This window comes from Microplitis demolitor, chromosome 8 (genome assembly GCF_026212275.2).
Source record: "Microplitis demolitor isolate Queensland-Clemson2020A chromosome 8, iyMicDemo2.1a, whole genome shotgun sequence".
Classification (NCBI taxonomy): Eukaryota; Metazoa; Arthropoda; class Insecta; order Hymenoptera; family Braconidae; genus Microplitis; species Microplitis demolitor.
Window position 1 is genome coordinate 20,704,336 of NC_068552.1, and position 23,000 is coordinate 20,727,335.

Here is a 23,000-nt window from a genome sequence, read left to right on the forward strand (position 1 = left end):
GTTTTGAGTAAGAGCAGAGTAACATTAGTCTACTTATGATGAATGTATATACAATGTAAAGGCTGTGAAGATAAAGAGCTTGCGCGAACAGATCAATAAACCGGGCAAGACCCTCGGCACGTGGATAGCTTTTACCCCCATTCCCTATTATACTTTCTCGAGGCTGCTGATGAGGTGGTCCGAAGTGGTCCAGTATTCAACTAATACCGGATGCTGGATATGGGTGTACGATCGCGCATTCAGGGTAGTTTTACATTCTACTATTATCTGTATAGCCGCATATAGCCCTATACATATACCTATATATACATAATATTTTATGTTTATTTTTCCATTTCTAATTTAAAGATTTACTAAATAAACAAAATTTTATATTTTTTTATCAATTATCAGTATAAAAAAAATCCATGTGCTAATATAATTAATTTTACAATAATAATTAAGTTTTTCTTCTTTTTTTTCTATTTATCAATGGTATCATTGTATATAATTAACTAACTCATCCTGGAATATACAAGATAATTTTAACGTAAGTTTAAATCTATCTGCACAAAAAAAAATTATTATCTATATTTGTTTAAACACGCGGGAATATATATTTAATTATCAACGAATAAATTTAATATCTATATACATATGATCTAAACTACTATATGAGTAAATAATAGCTTCATCTTATTGGCATATTTTTTTAGCTGTACAATATTCTTATATGCATAAAATTAATATATCCTTGGTTTTAAAGAAAGTGATAAATAGATTCTCAAACATTTTTATAAGAATCCATCAGAATCTATCGTATTATATGAAAGTTTTACAGCAGGGATATATTTATTATAATCTATAGAATAATTAAATATTATAAATGACAAAAAAATTTTAGTTTTACCTAAAAAGTCGTATTAAGTATATATATATATATTTATAACTATTACGATAGATTTTATTATCCAAGTAAGTTTATATTTTTTTCTCAGAATATAATAAACATATTTTTTAATTGGTGATGATGATGACAAAAAAAAATAAATTGAATAAATAAATATATTAGTATACAGGCGGCTGTAAAGGAAGAAATTATTAGGATAATAGAAAGTATAAAATGTCAGTAGGTTGTGACTTTTGTGTGACCTGACTTTTTATCGTTATTACTAAAAATGTCAATCAAAATCAAAAATAACTTAAATCAATCTGTAGTTAATAATTAACTTTTTATAATAATAATAATTATTATTATGTATTAATTATGAACAGGTTTTGAAATGTACGTCGCAGGAATAGCTGGAGCAGCCGTTTTTTATTTTACCATATTGGGTGTAAATATCTGGGCTGCTACTAAAAAAAGAAAAAAAATTCAAAGTAAATCTCTAGATGATTTAATATTAGGAAATCGCGATCTTGGATTGCTTTTAGGAGTTTCATCGCTTGTTGGTAAATATTTATATTTATATATATTTGATATAATGACAATAACAATTATAATATGTGTCTGTATTTTTTAGCAACTTGGACAGGAGGAATTTTTGTACATGGTACCGCAGAAGCAATATTTAGTAAAAGTTTAGCCTGGTGTCAGATGCCTCTTGGTTACAGTTTGAGCCTTTTCTTTGGTAATCGTATCATTGACTTTAGATTTACCGTATATAATATAATATAATATAATATACACTATATTATAACTTAATTATTTTACTACAGGTGCAATACTATTTGTTAAACCAATAAGAAATGTTGAATATGTGACAATACTTGATCCTTTTCAACAGCAATATGGTCCACGATTTGGTGGTTTATTCTTTCTTCCAACACTTATAGGTGATCTTTTGTGGTGTGCTGCTATAATTAAAGCACTTGCCAATACCATAAGTGTAATTTCTGAAATTGATGGCAACATTTGTATCACTGCAGCATTAATTCTTATTATTATGTAACTTTTTTTTCATTATTATTATTTAATATTACTAAAAAATATATTGATATAATATAATTAAAATAATTTAGATATACGATATTTGGAGGGTTTTATGTAACTTGTGTTGCTGATGCTCTTCAACTAATTTTTGTCATATTCGGATTGGCAATAGCAACTCCTTATGTTATATTGAATCCAGCTGTAGTATCTTTAGAAAGATATTTAATTAAAAATAAGGATTGGCTGGGTGAGGTCACCACAGAAGACCTTGCTGATTGGATCGATCGTTTACTCTTGCTCATCTTTGGAGGTCTATCCTGTCAGGTATTAAGTATATAAATATATAAATATATAACAATAAATAGTAACTTTTTTTTTTTTTTTTTTTTTTTTTATTTAGAGTTATTTACAGCAAATTAAGAGTATTAAAAATACATCCACTGCAAAAATAGTATCAATTATATCAATGATATGCTGTTTAACAGTAGCTGTACTGTCTGCATTAATTGGACTTGTAGCAAGAGAAACTGATTGGTCTCTAATTGAAAATTTTAATCAAACTACTTTATCTAGCACTAGCTCTATTTTACCAATTATTTTAAAATATCTTACACCCCAGTGGGTTTCATTTATTAGTCTAGGTACAATTTTAGCTACCATCATGTCATCTGCTAGTTCAAGTATTCTGTCGAGTAGTTTCATCTTCTCTAGAAATATTTACAGAATTACTATCAGACCCAAGGTAATGGAATAATAATAATAACAATATAAATAAATAAGATTTATTATTTTATTTTTTAATTATGTATAATAGGCGACTGATAAAGAACTTATATGGATCTTGAGAATAACTGTCATCATTATTTCTCTAATATCTGCAGGGATTGTTTTCAATGTTCGTAGTGCAAGTGTTTACTATCTATCGTAAGTAAAAATGTTTTTATGAATATTAGAGACAGATCTTTATACATAACTTGATTCCTCAATCTTTTAACAAGGTACTTATCCTCGGACTTGACCTACGTCGTCTTGTTCCCTCAACTGCTTGCAGTAATTTATTGGCCATCACTCATCGATACTTATGGATGTCTTGCAGGATATTTAGTTTCAATAATTATGAGAATAGCAGGTTTGTCTAATTATTTATTATATTTATCATTTATTATAAATAATAATAATAATCATAATATGTAGGAGGGGAAAAAAAATTGGGTCTTTGGCCTCCATTAATATACTATCCGTTCTTTGATCAACAAACTCGGGTTCAAAAATTTCCCTTTCGTACTGTAGCTGTTATATCTTCGATAATTATACAATTGTTCGTAAGTTTTATTACCAAACGTATTTTTGGTAATGGTAACGGTACTAGTAAAGATGGAAATACTAATGAAAGAAAACTCTGTTGGCTAAAATATTGTGATTTTCTTGGTGTTTATTATTTATCTGGAAAAAAAGGATCAAAAAAACAATCTTGTGTTGCTCAAAGTAGCTCAGGTGCAGCACTTGTTCTAGATGATTCTGCTATTACTCAAGTAAGTAATATATATTTTTAATAAAATATATGTACATATATATTTATTTCTTATTTATTAGGAAGGTTCACTACATGATGGATGTGATTCTACTGACAGTCAAGAAGAACTAACAGTCGGATCAGTAAATCATTATCATCATCAACAGCAACGACATAAATCCATACTAAACTATGAGGATTCATCATCATCCCGACAAAATGTTTCCAAAGAATCCAATAATATAATAGACTTGAGTAATTTTAAAGCCGATCATACTCTTCGCCGTGGTATGAGTGTTCATAATACTCCTGTTACTCGAACAGATCATAACCCTTTTCCAAAGAATGCAACACAAACACCTGGACGTATTAATAATATTCATAATAATAATAATTGCCGTAAGGTAATCTCGATTCACCAATTACAGTCCAACAACAGCAATAATAATAATCATAATATAAATTCTGGACAAATTTTGGCTGTAAGAAATTTAATTCCTAGCACTTGTTATCTAACCAACAGTGAACCAACTAACAATATAAGCGTCATCAATAACAATAAAAATAATAACAATACTCAAAGAATTATTAATAATAATAATAATAATAATAATAATAATAATAATAATAATAATAATAATAATAATAATAATAGTTCAGCTACACCAACAGCAGTTGCTGATATGACATCATCGTTTTGTAGTACTCCAAGTAACGGAAAAATTTCACAACATTTACTTAATTCTACTGTGATATATGGAAAATTAGAAAGCATTGAAATTAAAAAAGAAATTGAAAATAAATTCAATGGTGTTGTAGTTGGAGATCGTAGTTCTTTAGATCTAAATCTAAATTTAAATTTAAATAATAATTTTAAGGAACCAACTGCGGCCGTAATACCTTTATCATCCTTATCGTCATCATCATCATCATCTACTGGGATTGTTAAGAAAAATGTTGTTGGTGTAAAGCTCGTTGGTATGGATGAATCGGCTAGTCTTCGGCGTCCTTCGCAGGTATCTAATTACTATAATAATAAATTATTTTTTTGTGATGTTAATTTAATATTATAATATATATATATATATATATAGCAGAGCACATTTTCTCCAACACCATCTGTCGAATTAGTACACATTATAGACAATAATAAGAACCTCAATAGACAAGAAGAAGAAAAAGAAGGAGAAGAAGAAGAAAGAGGTGTTAGTAGTATTGGCGGACCAATATCATTATCACCTATTCCATCTACTTTAGGTGTAGAAGCCTGTAAAATTCATGGTACTGCTGTTGGTGGTTCCGGTAATGAGCACTGTAGAATTAAACGAGGAATTGTAAGGCACCATAGGTATGATTAATTTTTTATTTATTATTAAATTATTTGATTATAATTATTATTATTATTATTATTATTATTATTATTATTATTATTATTATTATTATTATTATTATTATTATTATTATTATAGTTTTAATGAAACTGGTGATCGAGCATTAACTACTCTTGCAAGGCAACCAGCATATCCATCGATGCCGTTGCGAACAGAAGATTGTCGAATGACTGTATTAATGACGACGAAAAAAGATGGTAAGGGAAAATCTAATAGTAACCATATAGTTAGATATTCTTCCGTAGCGGATGACAAGGATCATACTAATCGTTCTGGTGTTACTGGAAGACGTGGACTTGTTATAAGTCCTACTTATGGCATTTATAAAAAAGAAATAACTGCCGATTTAAACTATTCAACAATTGCTACTGTTACTTATACAAATAACTACGATGATAATGATAATAATGAAGATGATTGTCATGACGAAGATGATAATGAGGCAATTAGTAGATTCTAGTCTGACTATAAGCCATGATAATAATATTAATAACAATAATAATAATTTATTTTAATTTTTATATCACATTATTATTATTATTATTATTATTATTATTATTATTATTATTATTATTATTATTATTATTATTATTATTATTATTATTATTATTATTACCATTATAGTAATATTATAAGCTTTCACGATATATATATATATAAAAAAGTAAAATTTAAATGAGTCTGTACAAAGTAATACTTGCTCAATGCTACAGATAATAAATATACAATCTAAATGACGTTGATCTTCAGTCATTTCTATTTTCTTTTTCTTTTTGACTATTGTGATATTTTTTGCTATACAATTATCAAATGAAACAAAACATATACAACAAACTACAACAACTGATGAAAATAATATTTTATTATTTTTTAAATAAATCATGTCTTTTTCTTTTCTTGACAATACAAGTTTTTTCATGATTATTGTTCATATATATAGATAATTACTCCAAAAATCTCAATAGTTGTATATATATATATATATATATTTCAATAATCAACGCAATATACAGCATTTATATACCTAATATATATAATAATGAATAAATCAATAAAAATATTATATTATTATCAATTATAAACCATACAATATATTTATTTATTTATTTATCATTATTAACAATATGTGTACTAACTAGTTAAGTGCTATCGGAGTGTGTATATTCAATAAGTTACGACATTTTGATAAAATAAAAAAAAAACTTACATACACACACGCACATGGTTGTTATGGCGGGGACACATTATGATTTATTTTTAAATATTTAAAGCAACTGATATATCTCGGGGGTATAGTATAGTGAGATTAAATAATATATATATAATAATAAGAACATATATAATTATTTAATAATAAAAAATATGATTTTATATTATTAATTAATATAAAAATCTGCTGAGACCAAACAATTATTATTCTAACAAAATGAAAAAAGAAAAAAAATTTGTATGCTATTTCTTACTATACTACTTGATAAAATAATAATGTCTTTATATGTTTATAATTAATGATAAAATTTAATTTAAAAAAATTAAGACATCTGTGACCTGCGTCAGTATTATTATTAGAGTATAAGTAAGATGTATATTAATATATTATACTATATATATATATATGCTGAAACAATCGAAAATAACAATTAATAATTTAATAATACTCATAATTTATTATTTAATAATAATTCTATCATACTAAAGATAAATATATGCAATCAAAAATGATAATTATATAATTAAAAAAAAAAAAAAAAAATCAAAATACGAATCAATAAAACGATTAATATTCTAAAACAATATTGAATTTATTATTTACTTAAAAAAATAATGTAAAATTAATTTGTTCAGAAATAATATGATAGGGCATTATATATACATACTAAAAAAATAACTTTTATTTATAGCATTTCATAAATTATAAAATTTATAAAAAAAACATTCGTATTTTTACGTGTCCAACTAAAAAATTTTGTAACTATAGAGAATTACAATTATTCATTATTGGTTTATATAAAAAACTTAAAAATATATAAGTGATGTAGTTAATAATATGTATATGGTTATTTGAAAATTTTAAATGTACTTTGTAATTCGTAAAAGAAAATTATGCCCAACAAAACTGTACGATATCGATAAATGAACGACGTTTTTTTTCTTTAAACATTAATCGATTAAAAGAAAATAATAATTTCCATTAGCTATCGAAATGTTTGTATAATGCGTATGATAAAAATTATTTATTTAAAAACGATCTTTAAGATATTTAACTCGGATTTTAGACAAATTTTTAAATAATTTATTTTTTTTAAATATATTAGTAAGGTAAAAGACCTAGTACTCGATCACTCCATATATTTGTATATCTATATCTCCTGATTTAGTAAAATCCAGTAAATATAAATATACTAATATATAAATGATCAGGTATTAGGTCTCTTACCTTACTAAAAAATTATATAAATTTAGTCAACACAAAAGAAATAAATTTATTAGAAAATAACACGTATGTTTATTTATACATTAACTATATGTATTATTTAATTAAAATGACTTTAGTGAGACCATTTACTCTTTTAATAATTCATTATTAGCAAAATTATGATATAGATAATTTTGTATTTTGTGAATTGCGCGTGCCAACAATAATATTTATAAATAAAATTCACAACAACTGTTGCTCAAATAACAATAACAACTTATCAACGGTCGTTTATAATTACTGGATGCAGTATTCGTAATTCTATTCCACTTAAAATTACTATATCTGAATCATTAGATGAATTTCGTAGTAGATGTTACTTGTATATGATGATGATGATGTTAAGCTTAGAAAATTAAATTCTCAAAATAAAGGTATGTAAGTAAATTTCTAAACAATGAGAAAAGTCAAAATTTTTATGTTAAATAATTTTTTGTATACCTAATAATAATTTGTATTTTTGATTTGTGATCACAGGGAGCAATAGTTCGATGATATTATAGATAAACAAAAAAATTCAGCAATTTACACGATAACAATAAAAAATTTTAATTATCGTGTATGTATTGTAAATTTATATAAATAAAAATTACATACTTGATTGATGAATTTTAATTACATATATTTTACTTATGTATAATTATTATTTAAATAAATAAAATAAACTTATTAATACTTGATATTAAAAAAATTTATTTTAATTTTTTTTACCAATAAAAAATATAAAGCTTACAAATTTAATAATTTAATAAAGTTATTTATTTTCTAAACTATAGATAATTATATTAATGTATTTAAACTTAATTTACATTACTACTAGATATACATGTAACACAACAAAACGACAACAACAACAACAATAACAACAACAACAATAATAATCATATAAGTAAAGGCCATATTGGTGATTATTACTAATAAAACAAATAATTTTATTTATCATAATAAGCAGCAGCAGCTAAATTAATCAGTAGTTTATTATTTATTATAAATTGAATATTACTAAATACTTATACAATTAAATATTATTAATAATATTATTATTATTATTAAACTTTTACTACTTGATAGTACTACATACAGACATTAAACTAATAGACTCTTTAATTTTTTATTCCAAGTAATTAAATAATACTATATTATAAATATTTGAGATAAATATTGTTCTTATATTATGATTAAATATATATGTAATTACATACTCTATATATATATATATATATATATATATATATATATATATATATATATAGAGAGAGAGAGAGAGAGAGAGAGAGAACGATAGATTCGTTAACGTTATTTTATTTATTTTTTTGAAAAAGTTAATTATAGAATATACCTATAAAAAGTACTAATACATACACTGCCTATGCACAACGTATATTGAGGTAATTAGATGTTTTTTTTTTAAAATATTTGATCTTGACATTATCGTAATAATAATAATAATAATAATAATAATTATTATTATTATTATTATTATCATTATTATTATTGTTAAGTTTATTTTGATACACTATTTTGCGTACAGGGGTGTTTTATAAAATCATTGTACAATTGAAATTGTTTTTGACAAAATGGACAAATATGAATATGATAAATATCTTTGTGTTTTTTTAACACTTCTGGGCCATGAAAACCCTGGAAAAATGGACACTCTAAACAAAGAAATGTTTCATTATCAGATAATAAGCAAGCATAGTGAATTAGTTTAATATGTTGATTCAATTGATCAAATGAAGTTGATTGGAAGCTCATACAAATAGGACATATATGGGAATTTATTGTTGTTGTTGTTATTGTTGTGGTTGTTGTTGGTGGTTTTGCTGATGTCGTAGTTACCAATTGTGAGTTATAACTGTAAAGCCTATTATCAATAAAATTATTATCATTAATATTAGTAATATTATTGTGATTATTATTATTATTATTGATGGCAATATCGGTAGTACCATTTGTAATAATAGGTGAAGAATATGATAGTGAACCAGGAGTTGTTGTAGTAGCAACAGTAGCAGCATGATCAGAAGTAACGTCATGCCGTAAAACATGTTGAATTATTTCATTTTTATCAAATGTATCAAACTTGCAAAATTTACAGCTATAACATTTTTTTTTTATTTCACTTCGTACTTCTGACGACGATGAAGATGGCGATGATGATGGCAATGATGGTTGTAAGATGGTTCTTTTTAATGAATTTATTATATTAGTATTAGTATTAGTATTGTTAGTGCTAGTGCTAATGTTAGTGCTATTAATGTTATCAACACCAATACCAGTAACAATTGATTGATCAGGTTTATTAGTTATATTGTTCCATGATATGCTTGTTGTAGATGTAGATGTAGATGATGATAATAATGATAATAATAAATTATCGTTTATTTCTCGAGTATAATTTAAATTATTATTTATTTTACTACAATGGACACTTGATACATGTTCAGCAAGATCCTCTTGTTTTTTACACTGATAAATAATACATAATGGACATGTTAATAATGACTGTTGATTATGTGCTGCTAATGGAATATTATTATGCTCTTGTAATATAAACTGTTGATTAATTTCAGTAGAAATATTTAATGATGGATTTATATTTCCTCTATGAATTAAATTATCAGAAGATGGACAAGTTGAATTATTATTAAATTCTGAACAACTCCTTGGAAGGACGGAAGGAAATTTAACTAATGGCTGTGGTGATGAGGGTAATACTAAAGCAGCTCTCATTGTTGGAATACGTCCTTTTAAATTTTTTTTTAACGTTGTTTTATGTCCAATCAAATGTTCATTTAATGAAGTTGCATTATCAAATGCTGCTTTACAATGTTGACAAGCAAAATTTTTTACAGCTTGTAATTCGGAAAATTTTTTTACACGCAAAAATCCTCGTTGTTTGAGAGAATTTTCATTTTTTTCTTCATCCAAAATAATAATATCATGTGTATTATTGATATTATTTTCAACAGTATTATATTTATTTAAATTATTTGATGTTGTTTTTTTTGTTGTTACGGTTGATATGCTTTCTATAATAATTTCATCATTTTTAACTTGAGTATTAACATCATTATAAGATAAGGAATTTTTGGTAACATCAACATTACTACTATCCTCTACACTTGTAGCTATTCCAACTGGTTTTCGTAATTTTTTTACATTAGTAATTTCATTGGATATTGTGCTGCTATTATTTATTTTTTTTTCATTTTTATCATCGTCATTATCCGTAATATCAATTAATTCTGCTGATGATTTAGTTTGTGATGGTTTATTATCAGCTATTAATTTAATTTTATCATTAGAAGTATATGGCCCTTTTGAAATGTTATTATTAGTTGATATAGTCTGTAAATTATTCACAATTGTATCATTATTACCAGTAATTTTTATTATTGAAGTATTTGTAGGCGTAGAAATAAGTCGAAGATTTCCTGATTTGTCAATAACTAAAGATACAGCAATTGATGAATTATGATTATTATTTCTAATACTATTAATTGATCGTCCATCAGATGTTATACTTTGTTCGATATTTTTTGGTATTATTGTTCTATCACTGGTAGGACATTTTAAAAAAGATATGGGCGAAGATTGTATTAAATTTTTTTCAAATAAATTTAATGATGAATTACTTACAACAGTCATAGGAGTAGACATAATAGTATTATTTACTTTGTCTACAACTGAAATTATTGTTGTCGGAATAATTGCTGCTGTTGTTGTTGTTGTTGTTGTCGGAATAATTGCTGTTGTTGTTGTTGTTGTTGTTGTTGTTGTTGTTGTTGTTGTTATTGGTGGTAGTTTATTACATTCATTTTTAATATGATTATCTAAAATACTTTCGGAAATGAATTGTGTTTTACAAATATGACATACAAATTCAGCTATAAAAATATATTTATCATTTGGTGTTGCATCAATAGGTAACTGTCCTTGCTTTTGTATATATAATTTTTGAAATGAATATAAACTAGCAGTAAACATTGGATCTCGTACATGATTATACCAATGATTGGAAAATATTGTTCCTACACTGGAAAATACAACTTTGCAGATATTACAAACAACAGTAATAGATGTATTGCTATTAATATTGGCATGTTCTTGGATATGTTGATGGGTACTTGACAATTCATCAATAACTATACAACACGTTAGGCAAAATAATTTAACTAGTCTATGACTTCGTCGTCCATCACTGTCCTTATTACACTTTGGGCTGGATCTATAGTGAGTTTCAAAACAATCACGTCGACGATAAAATGTACGACATATTTCACAAAATAATACCATTTCTATTTGAACACTAAAATCATTGTTTTTATAATTATTGTGACAAGGACAGATAGTAATTGGTACTGGTGCTGTTGATAATGATGATGATGATGATGATGATGCAGATGCAGATGATATAATATTATTATCAATAGCAGAGAGTGGTAATTGTGATGTTGTTACTGCTGTTGTTTTAGTAAGTAAAGGTAATTGCCCATTATTACCAACTTGTTTATTTATTTCATTACCAGTTAATTTTATTACTACACTATTATTATTATTATTATTATTATTATTATTATTATTATTATTATTATTATTATTATTGTTGTTATTATTATTGTTACTACTTATATTATTTTGTTCATCCGATAATTCTTGGATTTGTTGTTGTTGTTGTTGTTGTTGTTGATCTATTTTTATTTGAGCTGCTTCGAATCGTTCTTGGAGCTCACGTGGTGTATGTGTATAAATGTGTTTAGCTAATTCTACTTTACTGTCAAACACTGTTAAACAAACATTACATTCTAAAGTTGTAGACTTTGGTTCAAGTTTACGCTTTATTTTTTGAGTTTTTTTTGATAATAAATTTTTTAGAGGTTTAATTGTTGTTTTTTTCAAAGCAATAATTTTCGATGTAGATGTAGATGCAAGTTGCAATTGAGATTTATTTTCAAAAGTACTACTAGTAGTGGTGGTAGTAGTAGTGGTAGTAATAGTGGTAGTAGTCGAAATTAAAGCATCATTAGTAGTATTAGTAGTATCAGTATTATCAGTATTAGCAGTATTAGCAGCAGTTTTTAATTGCCATTGTCGTACATGTGGATCATCTATTTCTTCTAATCGTGGTGAAATTATTCTTACTTCTTTTATTAAATGACAAAAATTATTTAAAGTTGTAATATTATTTTTTTCACTATTGTCATTGATGATACAAGGTTTTTTTAAATTTAAATGACAATTTTTAGTATTATCAACTTTTAGTTGACTATTTACTATTTCTTGTATATTTTTTTTTCTTTTTCTATTTACATCATCAATTGAATGAGATATTGACTGTGAATAAGACTCTTGCTTTCTTTTATATTTCCATGCTTGAATATTATCATAATTTATTGATGATACGTTATTAGTGACAAAAGTTGAATTTGTATTGTTGGCGTTGTTGGTGTTATTAGTAATAACAGTGTATGGTATATTATCATTTTTTAATAATGTATCGTTAATTTTTAATTTTTCAGCATTATCATGATCATCATCATAATTATTATTATCAGAACTTGAATCATCCAACATATGGGATAATAAAGATGAATCAAATACTGCACCGGTAGAATTATTTGAAATTAATTTTCTCTTTGGTCTCAATAGCCTACAATAATCATTCGTTGATGTTTCTGATGAGCTCAGTCTTTTACGACGACGAGGATAGTGCCGTTCCAATTGTTGTACTGTTGTTCTCTTTCTCCATTTATTGATCTCAGAATTTGATAATCTTATTAATATTACAGAACAAGGTCTACATAAAACCTGTCTTTTTGATATAAACTCCTCTTGACGATTCATTTTTATTAGATTGTTTACCATAATATTATTATTATTATTATTTTTTTTTTCCAACTTTTTTATTATTATGTATGAATCAATATTGTTTCTGAAAAAATGAAAAAACAAAACTAATAATAATAATAGTAAAATTTAATATTTATGGTTAAATAGAGAAGCAAAATATAAATAAATTGTAAATATAAATAAATAAAAGAAAAAAATTAATTAAATTTAAGAAAATTAGCAATTATTCTTCAAATTATTAAAAATTTCACAAGTTATTGATTTGAATTTATAAATTTTTTTAAAAAATAACAAATAGTTATCAACAATAAATTATTTACATTCAGTTTGTTTTTGTCTTTTCTTTTCTATTAACAAAAATAACAGATTACAATATATATATATATAAAGATGCATGTGTGTCAATAAATAATTTCTTAATAATAATAATAATAACTATTATTATTATTATTATTATTATTTTTAATAAAATCGAGTATTGGGGTGACTTGAATATTATAATTTGCTATTAATGTTCATGTTATTATATTTATCTTTTCGTTGTCAAACAATTTATCTATATAAATAAATGATATTTTATTTAAATTAATAATATATATTATTAGTATAACTACAAAGATTAAATTGTATACATACTTGGTTTCATGTTTCCACTGTGTTGTACGGTGTTACTGCCTATGAAAATATATTATTATTTTACGAATCTTTATAATTTTTATAATAAGATTTTTGAAATTATATCTCCATATGTATAATAATAATAATAATAATAATAATAATATATGTCGATAAATATATTATATTTATTATAAATTAAATTATACAGTAACGTGTAACAACATAAAGAGGTTAGGAGTCATAAGCAGTTATAAGCACAAAATTCAACACACAAACACAGTATACAATAATGAAATTATTAAAGATTGTACTACAGTCTGCTACAGTCACTACAGTCTACGGTTTACTGCAGTATACGTAATACGTATGTATTGTAGTCCCAGTAAGAGAATAAACTTTGGAAATTGCCCCCACTACCAAACATTTATGAACTGCGCATGCGCACAGAAAAGTAGGAGAACATTTAGCATATAAAACATCTAGGGTGGGAGTAAAAACCGACGACACCCGAGGTGCATTCTCTCGGTGGGATGACAATACTAGTTATACTTTATACTACTGTAATCGCTGCAGTCTGGTTCTGGTGGTACAGTGCAGTACAGTACAGTGCGTACAATGGTACAATCTGTATATATATTAGTCTTGGGCCTAATCGGTCACCACTGAGAGCGCTCAATTTAGTTCATAATCCAATGGCGAACTAGTTCGTTCTTTTAGTTCATTAGTTCTTTTGTTTAAATAATTTAATAAAAACAATAAATAGAAAAAAAAATATATTTATGATTAATGCTGGTTCTGTTTATTTATGGAACATAAAATTTTTTATTTAAATAAGAATGAAAAAATAAAAGAATTTATATTAATAATTAGTCAACAGCTAGTCTCGTTTCTAGTATAATGCGTAATTATATTACAATACTTAAAAAATGCTAATTATTACAATTAAAGTTGACATTTTTTTATAGCACATCAAATCTTTTACTTAAGTAAAAATGAAAAAATTCAATAATTTATATTAATCATTAGTCAACAGCTAGTCTCGTTGAGTAATGATCTAATATATAAAAATAGTCTCTCGCAATATCAAGGCGCGCACAGAAAAAGTAAATAACTCGGTTGGTCACATAGCGCCAGTGTCTAATTAAACCGACGCTAAAAAAAATATAAAAAGAACTAAGAGCGAGATCATCGACGAACTAGTTCGCATAGTTCACCTAAAGGAGCGCTCTTCTGACCTAGGTCGTTCGCGAACTACCCAAGACTAATATATATCAAGGTATATCAAGTGTATGAGCGTACACTACATTCGGAGGATTAGGAGCAACTAGGGAATGTAAGACTACATATGTCAAGGGAAGGAAAATTGTATTTTATATTACACATTACATATAGATATACCTATAACTTGTACGACTTGTACCCTCTAATCTCCATGCCTGTATCCTGTATCCTACTATCTACGTACAATATATGCAATGTTGCCACTATAATAGCGCAAGAATATTAGTAGATTCAAAAAAGTATATAATTTAAATACTAAATGAAAAATGAATATATGAAAGATGATAATCTTACACAAATTTAAAATTAATTTTTATTTTTCATACATATGTAACTAAAAGTAGTAATAACTCACATAAAAATGTTTTAGTTATCCAACTAATATAATTTTTATATTTCTTTTTCTCCGCTAGGTTGTACCCCAGCTCGCCTTTGGACATGCCCATACAGCCAATGTTTTTGTGGATTGAGTGATTGTCTGATTGAGTAGTATTGGCGGGATTCCGCTAATATTTAAATATGTGTTGTTCTCTGTTTTATTCTTCTTCTATTGTAATGGGTGTTAGGTTTATGGTGTCTTTAATATCTATGGCGAATTTTATTAATTTCTTGATAATTTTTACTTCGCTTGAAAATACAACGTTTCTGATGTCATATAGTGGTGGTAACAAAAATAATAATTTTTAAAAATTTTTTTAAAATTACATACTCACTTAGCAAGTTAAACGAGAGAACAACACCAGTAACATTCAGCGACCATACTACGTACTTATACATATGCCAAGTTGATATTGATAACAAGATAGCAAGATGTCGTCAAAAATGTCAAGATGTAAAGATATGCTTTAAGATGTCAACTAAGGAATAATTTTTTCTCTTTTTTTTTTATCTATTTTTTATGGTATTTATAGTGTTGATGGTTATAGATACATTGCATATACCATAGACATACGTTAAATGGTCAAATACACTAAGAGGGCCATTAGGTACGGTACAAGTAGCAACATCGGTAACATCGGTGGCACTCGTGTTTCCTCGTGTGTTGTCGTTTGTCGTATGTATTACTCGTATTCATATTTATATATATACTCTTACTGCTCTAACTCGAAACTCTCGAAACGTCGAAACATCGAAACAAATTTATATGTACCATAAACGATAAAACTGGATAAAACGGATAAAACGTACAACGTACAACTTACAACACGTGTTATCACGTAACCAAATTATTCTTTTATACAATTATAAAATATCAATTTCATTATTTTTTAATTCATTTATTTAATATTACAATACTGATTAAATTAAAACAATGCCACGATCCACTAGAGAATCATCAGATGATGAAAACGAAGTTAAAAATCCTGGTATGTATATTTATAAACTTTAAAAATATTAACAAATTAATAATTATTTATTTTTTTTCTGTGTAAAAATCGTAAAATTTTCCACACCGCTTTATTTACATTTATTTATTTTTATATTATAATTAAATTAAATAAAAAAAATATAACTAGCTAGCGTAATTTCAGAAGCCTTGTCTAAAGCTTCTATAAAAAATACAGACTCAATACAGACTCAATACAGACTCTGTGCTCGAAATTGGGAAGAATAATCATTTTCTTTCATTTTTATGTGCTAGCGTGATTTTAAAAGCCTTGTTTAAAGCTTCCATAGAAAATACAGACTCAATACAGACTCAATACAGACTTAGGGTAAATAAATTAATAAATAAAAAAATTAATTATTAGTATAAACATTAATTATCCTATATAATATAGGACGACGAACAAAAACGGTAGTCAGCAGCAGTCTTAATACTATAATTGATTCACCATTACGCCGGAGTACGAGAAATAAACAACAAACTATTTCTCCTCCTGAATCAAATGATATCAATGATGCTTCATCAACATCAACATCAACCTCAATCTCAACGGTCTCGGCACCAATTAGTTCACTACAGTCAGGAAGAAATACCCGACGAAGAACGATAACAACAATACCGGAATCAACAACTATTTCAGAGTCGTTATTATCATCAACTCGATCATTACGATCAAGAAAAACTTCAACGACTTCAACGACTTCAACGACTTCAATGGATAACCTTTTCATGGCAGATCCTGTTGTCGTTGTGACAGACTGTGAATCACTAAAAGATTCTGGTAAATCTCGTGTTACCCGAAAAAGTATTTCAACAACAACAACAGCAGCAGCTACAGGAACAAAATCTGTTTCATCTGTGGATACACCACCCACTACTCGATTAAGGTTTTTTTTTTTTTTACGATTTAATATTTTTTACGATTATTATTATTATTATTATTATTATATTTTTTTAATTTTATTAATATTATTGTAGGCGTTGCATGAGAGCTGGATCAGAATCAAAAACTATGTCACCTAGTAACAATGTAAGAATAACTCGGAGAACTAGAGCGAGCTCAGTTGATTTGGAAGAACAGCGTAATGAGGTAAAACCAATAACTTATAATACTAATAATAGTAGTAATAATTGTACTCCTGTTAAAACACGAAAACGGGCTTCTGTTATTCCATCGGAACCTTCAGTTGTAGAAGAGATTGAAAATACTTCACAAACTAATAATTGTATACCATTATCTAATGCATCAATAATAGAAACAGTAGAAACAATTGTTAATACAAATAATGATAATTTATCACCATCTACTGATAATAATTATATTCTTGATATTATTACTAACCAAGAAAAAAAAATTGAGAATAATTATTGTCAAGAAAGTGTTAATAACAATAAATTTACTGAAAATAACTACTATAAAATTAAAGATAATAATGATTGTACCGTTAATCAAGAAAAATTATCATCATCTCCTGTGTTACAAATAAATATTAGTGAAGATAAAACTCAAGAATTAGATCAAGAAACAACAATAATTAATGATTTTGAAAAATTACCATCATCCTTGTCACCTGTTGTTGTACTAGAAATAAAATCACCAATTAAACAAAATGATAATTTAATAAATGATGAAACAACATCAAAAATAATAAATCATGATGATAATAAATCATTATATTTTAAAACATCAACTATAATTAATTCAGATAACTATCATAAAGAAACTCTTTCAATACCGGATATTAATAATAAAAATGATAATTTAAATGATGAAAGTAATAAAAGCTTTTCTTTAGAAAAAAGCCCAGGAAATAAAGAAAATGTTGATAATAAAAATGAATTTTCTGATTCAGTTATATTATTAGAAAATAAATTTAAAAAAACTACATCACAAATTATACCATCAGTACGTAAATCATTGAATATATTAAGTGATAATGAAAAAATAGAAGCATCTCTTGTCGTTAATAAAAGACTCAATAAATCTTTAGAAATTAATCCATTATCGACTGATGAGTCAAATTTATTACCATTAATTCCCAATGATACTAATAAATCATCCGAACCATTAGATTCAGTTAAATCAACAACTAATAATGTAATGCTAACAACAACAACTACAACAATAATTGCTGATTCTAATGATAATATACAAATAAATGAACAAGAAAATGATTTAAACTCTTCTCATAATAATAACAATAACAATGAAAATTATAGCAATGAACAAGTTATTTTGAAATCAACTGATGAACAAGATGACTTTAATTTAACTTGTTATTCACCAATGTCAAAAGAACAGGAAGAACAAGAAAAATCAACTGAAAATATAAATAAATCAGACAGTAAAGATAATGATAATATTATTATTACCGAGTCTTCATCATTAGAGTCATCGTCAAACATTATAGATCATCATAACCATGATTCCACCCAAATTAATAACAATGATGATACTGATAATGTTGATAATGATATCGAAAACTTATTTCACGATATTCCTGCTGATGAATGGAAACCAAGCACAGAAACAGATACAAATAAAGTAGAAATTGAATCTACAGCTGAAACAAAAATAACTGAAACAACAACAGTAGTTCACGAAAGTCAGATAGATAATCAGATACCAACAATAACTCAAGACAGCTCTGATAATAATTTAGATAAAAACAATAAAGATATGGACAATCAACAATCACAAGATATGAATTGTAATTCTGATTCAAATGATACACTAATTTTAACAAAAAATAATGATGAGTTATTAAAATTATCTATTCAAGATCAAGAACAACAATCGCTGCAATCAATGCAGTTCCAGGAATCAATGGATGTTGATAGTGATGATAATGATACTGAAATTGAACCAGATCTTCAAGAAAATATAAATAACGAATATTTATTAAAATTAAATAAAAAAAATCGACAAAGTGATATTGTTAATCAAACATCTGATAATAAAATTTCTAATAGTAATGATGATAATAAAAATAATGATAAATCAATATCTAATTTTATTTCATCTTCATGCTCATTATCAAATAATACTAACAATGATAGTTTATCAGAGAAAATTTCCTCGCCAATTAAAAAATCAGATAATTCTACTACAGCTGAATTTTCATCAATGTCGTTGTCATCATCATTGCTGCCAATAACATTTACTGATGATAAAATAAATATCAGTAAAAATAAAAAATTATTAAGAAAATCACTCGATTCAGCTAAATTTATAATTTCTAATGATAAAAACAAAACACAAAATAACATAAATAAAAATTTAAATTTTTCTTTTAATGATAAATTAGTTGAATCAATTGTTGGTACTGAAAATATTATTGATACCAGTCATAATGAAAAAAATAATTCATCAGTTAGTAAATTAATAATAATTAATAATAAAAGTATAGTTTCAGTAGATAAAATAACATCACCATTAAATAAATCAAATAATAATAAGCAACAACATCAACACTCATCCAATGATGAAGATGATGTATTTTCTTCAAACTATAAATTTAACAATAACAATAAAAATAAGTCAAAATTTAAAAAAAATTTTGAGATTAATTCTGATTCAAATGATAATTACGAAGATGATTATAGTGATAGTCTAAACAATAAAAGTATTGTTACTGCTCCATCAGTTTTATTAAATGATGAAGAAAGTTCTAGTAGTATTGGGAACGATAATAACTGTTCTTCAAGTGAAAATAATGATTCTGATATTGATTCTGATATCGCACGTGAATATAATTTTGATGGAAATAGCGTTTCTGAATATTCAGATGATAATGTGATTGGAGATGAGTGTCGAGAATCTGAAACAGAACTATCAGATGATGATGATGATGATCAAGACGATGATATGGCAAATTTTATCAACGATGATGATGAAGAAGAAGACAGAGACGAAGACGAAATTGAAAACGAAGAAGATGAAGATAAATCATCAATGTTATCGTTATCCGATGTTTCTAATCCTGTTGCAGATCACAAAACAGAGAGTGAAATAGAAAAAGATGAAAATGAATCTGAATCTGAATCTGAAGAAGAAAATGATGAAGATGATGATGATGATGATGATGACGATGAAGAAAAAGAAAAAGAAAAAAAAGATAACGATGGTGATGTTGATGAAATAGATGAACAAGAAGTAAATTATAAATCTGGTTTAAGTAAAGTACAAAAAATTTTGAAGTTCGATTCTTATAATACGGATTATGAAAATGATAAAGATAAACATAATAAAATTTATGATTCAGTTGATGATACATTATCTAAAAAATTAAATAATAATTTTTCTTCAAATACTATAAATAAGAAACTACTAACCACAGAAAGTAAATCTTGCAATAGTACACCAATAAATTCAAAATTTTGTATGGGTGTATCAAAATCGGCTGATTCGAAAATACAAAAAAATAAATCTAAAAAAATAATTAATAATAAATTAGATAACGAAATAAAATCGATTGGTAGTTTAAAAAAATTAAAATCAACAAATGATACAAATACTGTTAAATCTTCATCGTCAAAACCTCATAATAAAAGTATGGAGATATTAAATTTAACAGATCATGATACAATATTGTTAATGAAAGAAAAATTAAATGAGACTCTTCCAACACTTAAATTACAACATCATGCCAATAGATTGTCATTAGAAAATAGTAAACTCGATATTAATGAAACTAACAAAGAAAACACACTAAAGGCAATAAATAACGAAATAATTTTATCAAAGAAGAATAAAACTAATAAATCTTGTTCTGCAATTACTGATGATCAAAATTTTGTTATTTATCAAAATGAAATTAAAAAATCGAAAAAAAATAAAAATCTTGAATCGATAACAATGATAACAACGAGCGAATTTGAAAAATCATTTGATGAAGATGAAAAAACTAACGATAAAAAAAATTTATCTACACTAGGAACATCTGATAAAAAAGTAGTTAAATTAAAAGATAAAATTAAAAAAAATAAAAATACAATAGATAATGACAATAATGATTATAAAATATTGTCATCTGTTGTTGTTTCATCAAAGAGAATTGAAAAAAATGAAGAAAAAGAAAAAAAAACAAAACAAAATATAGTAAAAATTGAATCAAATAGTTGTCATAAATTTAATGAAAATAAAAAAGGTGAAAAAAAGTTATCGCTGTTATCATCAACTAATAAAAATTTGACATTGCCATCAACAAAAAATAATTTAAAAAGACTTTCAGATGATGTTATTGAAAATTTACCTGATATTCAGCCACAAAAAAAAATAAAGCTTTCTTCAACAACTTATGAAAAAATTGTTCCAACTAAAAAAATGTTTGATAGTAAACATCCAAAACCTGATAATATGATAATTGAAACCCAACAAGAATTTTTACCATCAAGTTCTAATGGTGGTACAACAAAATTTTCAGTTATAAATATTAATAAATCTAAAAAACAGCAGTCTAAAAAATCAGCAGCAGCATATTCATTTCGTCAACGTATATTAGGAAGAAATCCTCGTCAACCAATTTCTGCGTATCTTATGTATCAACAAAAAAAGAAAACTTTATCAAAAGATAAATACTAGTTATTGTTTTAATAATATGCATTCACTTTTATCGATTATCATTATTATTATATTTAATTTTTTTTTTTTTTTAAATCAAACATACGTAAATGTGAGGATGAAAATACCTTAAAGTCATTCATTAAATTGATTAATTCATTTTAGTTGTGTATTATCATTATTGATAATAAAAAATTATATTTATTACTTTTATACTATATAATATATATTTTATAATTCACTTGATAAAATACGAATTAGTCAAGAAAATTACTTCAAAGAATGTTTTTCATTAAGATATATCTTTACAATTTTCATATTTTTTGTGTAAACATTCCTTTTTTTTCTTAATCATATAGTGATAAAAATAATAATAATTTTGTATTAAATTATCATGAGATTGTATTTTGTCTTCGCATTATTTGTTAAATTTGTATGCTATTGAATTTAAATAAATTTTTCATTGTAAAAAAAAAAAAAAATGAGCTTAAATCTTTTTTATAAGGACATTTAAAAAATTAATCTATATTATAGTTTTAACAAGTTCCAATACAAATTAATTAAGTATACATACGGTGACTCTTTTAATAATAAAATAAGTTAAATAATAATTATAATTATATTTCAATGGCAATCATACTAAACTCGATCTATGTACATATATATAAAGAAATTTTTAACATTTTGCATCTAAATTATAACGTTATAGTACTTTTGTCATTAGAATTCAATAAATACACAGCCGTGAAATAGTAATAGATTTTGTAAGCCGTGGATCAATTAGGCTGATGGAAAAAATTAATATCTATGTATATTAATTTGGACTTTTTATTATTTTTTTCATTTACAATAAAAAAATCCAGTATGCAAAGATTAAAATAAAATTGAAATAGGAAAATTTTAATTCAAGACCACCGGAAATTAAATTTAAGATAAAACATATTAATCATTGATCAATGAGTCAACAATAATGATAATAACGATAAATTTTATTAATTTCTTA

General features: G+C 25.3%; 3 protein-coding genes across 5 annotated transcripts; 2 read left to right on the top strand and 1 right to left on the bottom strand.

The window, feature by feature from the left end:
- The first annotated feature begins 156 nt into the window (after positions 1-156).
- Positions 157-5,282, top strand: LOC103576631 (uncharacterized). Of its 2 annotated transcripts, none has more exons than XM_053741128.1 (12): positions 157-244; positions 1,255-1,431; positions 1,503-1,610; positions 1,699-1,927; positions 2,002-2,236; positions 2,313-2,654; positions 2,727-2,836; positions 2,911-3,041; positions 3,107-3,444; positions 3,506-4,441; positions 4,520-4,773; positions 4,895-5,282. In XM_053741128.1, the coding sequence occupies exons 1-12, from the start codon at positions 211-213 to the stop codon at positions 5,274-5,276; spliced, it is 3,276 nt and encodes a 1,091-aa protein (XP_053597103.1). In that variant the 5' UTR covers positions 157-210; the 3' UTR covers positions 5,277-5,282. The 2 variants fall into 2 exon arrangements, with proteins under 2 accessions (XP_053597103.1, XP_053597105.1); XM_053741130.1 differs by having other exon boundaries at positions 237-529.
- Positions 5,283-8,566: 3,284 nt separating this feature from the next.
- LOC103576811 (probable serine/threonine-protein kinase ndrD) lies at positions 8,567-14,286 on the bottom strand. 2 transcript variants are annotated; one of them, XM_053741127.1, is made up of 3 exons: positions 13,785-14,286; positions 9,245-13,230; positions 9,044-9,159 (listed from the first exon to the last, which is right to left on the bottom strand). In XM_053741127.1, exons 2-3 carry the CDS (start codon positions 13,161-13,163, stop codon positions 9,131-9,133), a joined length of 3,948 nt encoding a protein of 1,315 aa, XP_053597102.1. In that variant the 5' UTR covers positions 13,164-13,230; positions 13,785-14,286; the 3' UTR covers positions 9,044-9,130. The 2 variants fall into 2 exon arrangements, with proteins under 2 accessions (XP_053597101.1, XP_053597102.1); XM_053741126.1 differs by having other exon boundaries at positions 8,567-13,230.
- Positions 14,287-16,203: 1,917 nt separating this feature from the next.
- Positions 16,204-22,331, top strand: LOC103576810 (dentin sialophosphoprotein). Its single transcript, XM_053741125.1, has 3 exons — positions 16,204-16,414; positions 16,829-17,321; positions 17,413-22,331. Exons 1-3 carry the CDS (start codon positions 16,360-16,362, stop codon positions 22,016-22,018), a joined length of 5,154 nt encoding a protein of 1,717 aa, XP_053597100.1. The 5' UTR covers positions 16,204-16,359; the 3' UTR covers positions 22,019-22,331.
- Positions 22,332-23,000: the final 669 nt, after the last annotated feature.